This window comes from Entamoeba dispar, genomic scaffold (assembly GCF_000209125.1).
Source record: "Entamoeba dispar SAW760 scf_1105229458051 genomic scaffold, whole genome shotgun sequence".
NCBI lineage: Eukaryota > Evosea > Mastigamoebida > Endamoebidae > Entamoeba > Entamoeba dispar.
Window position 1 is genome coordinate 10356 of NW_001852999.1, and position 2377 is coordinate 12732.

The window sequence follows — 2377 nt, forward strand, 5'->3', positions numbered from 1 at the left end:
TATTGAGTTTTATATAACATAATATTTAATAATTTAACAAAATAAAGTTTTTAAAAACACTACTCAATCAACTAAAAAATGTTTTTATTAATGTAGAAAAACTAAAAAAAAATGAAAAACTACAAATAGGATAATGGAAGAGACTGACCAAAAAGCTCAACAAGTTATTCTTCCACCAACAGAGATTAAAGACGGATTAGCAAAGATACGTGATGAAATAGCAGATTTGGTTTCTGAAAAGTTTGATGAATTTATTAAACAATATCAAATGAGTAAATATGAAACAGAAATTCATTTATTAATTGAAAACGAACGGACAACATTATTTATTGATTTTAATGATCTTCAAAAATTTGATGAAGACGTGTCTGGGGCTCTTCAAAATCAATACTATCGTTTTGAAAAGGTATTAGTTGCTGTTGCTGCAAGCATTGGTAATAAATACTATCTTCAAATAAATGGTATTTTCCCTTTAAAAGATACTATTGATGCTATTGGATTTTATAATTTACCTTACTCAGTTACTGTTAGAAAACTTCACTCAAATCTTGTAGGGTGTTTAACTTCTTTTTATGGAACAATTACTCGTTCTTCTGAAGTCCGTCCTGAACTAATCGAAGGTGTCTTTAAATGTTTGGATTGTGGATGGGAATCACCACCTATTCCTCAACAATTTAAATACACTCAACCAATGCGTTGTTTAGGATCTGGTTGTACAAACACATCTCGATTTCAGTTACTTCTTGACAAATCTGTATTTACAGATTGGCAAAAAGTTAAAGTTCAAGAATGTTCAAATGAAATTCCAAGTGGTTGTTTACCTCGATCTATTGACGTGATTTTAAGAGGTGAAAATGTAGAACAAGTAAGACCAGGTCAAACATGTACATTTGTAGGAATATTAATTGCCGCACCTGATACAACAAGACTTTCAGTTGGTAGGAATGTCACTGCAGTTCAAGAAAAAGAAAAAAAACGACCAGGAGAATTAGAACAAGGAATTAAAGGATTAAATGATTTAGGTGTAAGAGAGTTAGTATATAAATTATCTTTTATTTGTAATTGTATACAACAAAGTGAAAAATCTGTTAATAATGAAATTGATAAACCATTAACAAAAGAAGAATTAGAAAGAGTAAAAGAAATTAGTTTACATCCTGATGTTTTTCAAATGTTTATCAATTCATTTGCCCCAAATATTTTTGGACATGAAAATATCAAAAAAGGTATTTTATTATTATTATTTGGTGGTGTTCATAAAACAACAAAAGAAGGAATTGCGTTGAGAGGAGATATTAATATTTGTGTTATTGGAGATCCATCAACTGCAAAGTCTCAGTTCTTAAAATGTGTTTCTACAATTCATCCTCGTTGTATATATACTTCTGGAAAGGCTAGTAGTGCAGCTGGTTTAACAGCTGCTGTATTAAAAGATCCAGAAACAGGAGATTTCAATATTGAAGCTGGGGCAATGATGTTGGCTGATAATGGAGTTTGTTGTATTGATGAATTTGATAAAATGGATTATTTTAATCAAGTTGCATTGCATGAAGCTATGGAACAACAAACAATTTCAATTGCAAAAGGAGGTTTACATGCTACACTTAATGCTCGTGCTGCTGTTCTTGCAGCAGCAAATCCACTAAAAGGAAGGTATGACTCTAATAGATCGTTAAAATCAAATTTAAATATTGGAGATGCATTAATGTCTCGTTTTGATTTATTCTTTGTTGTGTTAGATGAACCAAATGAAGAAAGTGATCGAAGAATTGCCGAACATATTGTTAGTGTCCATCAATTTAAATCTGCTGCATTACATCCTCCTGTTTCTAGTAATGATTTGAAGTTGTATATTCGACATGCTAAAACAATAACACCTCAATTAACACAAGAAGCAAAAGAGCTTTTAGCAAAAACATTTGCTGATTTACGTAAAAGCGATATGACAGGAAAAGAATCAAATCCATTTCGTATGACAGTTAGGCAATTAGAATCTATGATTCGTTTAAGTGAAGCATTAGCTCGATTATACTTAGATAAACAAGTACGAGATGATTACGTTAAAGAGGCAAGTAATTTGATAAAACAATCAATTGTATTTGTTGAAGATAAAAACGAAGAAGAACAAGGTACAACAAATGACAATGAAGATGTTATAGATGATATATTGCAATGGAAATGATTGAAACTGTAAGAGAAATGGTTATTAAAAAATTCAATTTTTGATTATTTCCTTACAAATAAAGCAACAAAAAATCCAGTCATATGATCTTCATTTGGATCAACTCGAATACAATTTTCATATGGGTAACTATCATCAATAGCAATACCTCTTCTTTGCCATTGTGGAAAAGCTGGTTCTAATCTAAATAATGGA

General features: G+C 30.4%; 1 protein-coding gene across 1 annotated transcript, besides 1 other annotated feature; it reads left to right on the forward strand.

Annotated features, from left to right (window-relative positions):
- Positions 1–7: 7 nt before the first annotated feature.
- Positions 8–57: a sequence feature (AT_rich).
- Positions 58–133: 76 nt separating this feature from the next.
- Positions 134–2182, forward strand: EDI_332580 (DNA replication licensing factor mcm6, putative; the record flags this gene model as incomplete). The annotated part of the gene is made up of 1 exon (XM_001734232.1): positions 134–2182. One exon carries the CDS (start codon positions 134–136, stop codon positions 2180–2182), a length of 2049 nt encoding a protein of 682 aa, XP_001734284.1.
- Between the last annotated feature and the right edge of the window lie 195 nt (positions 2183–2377).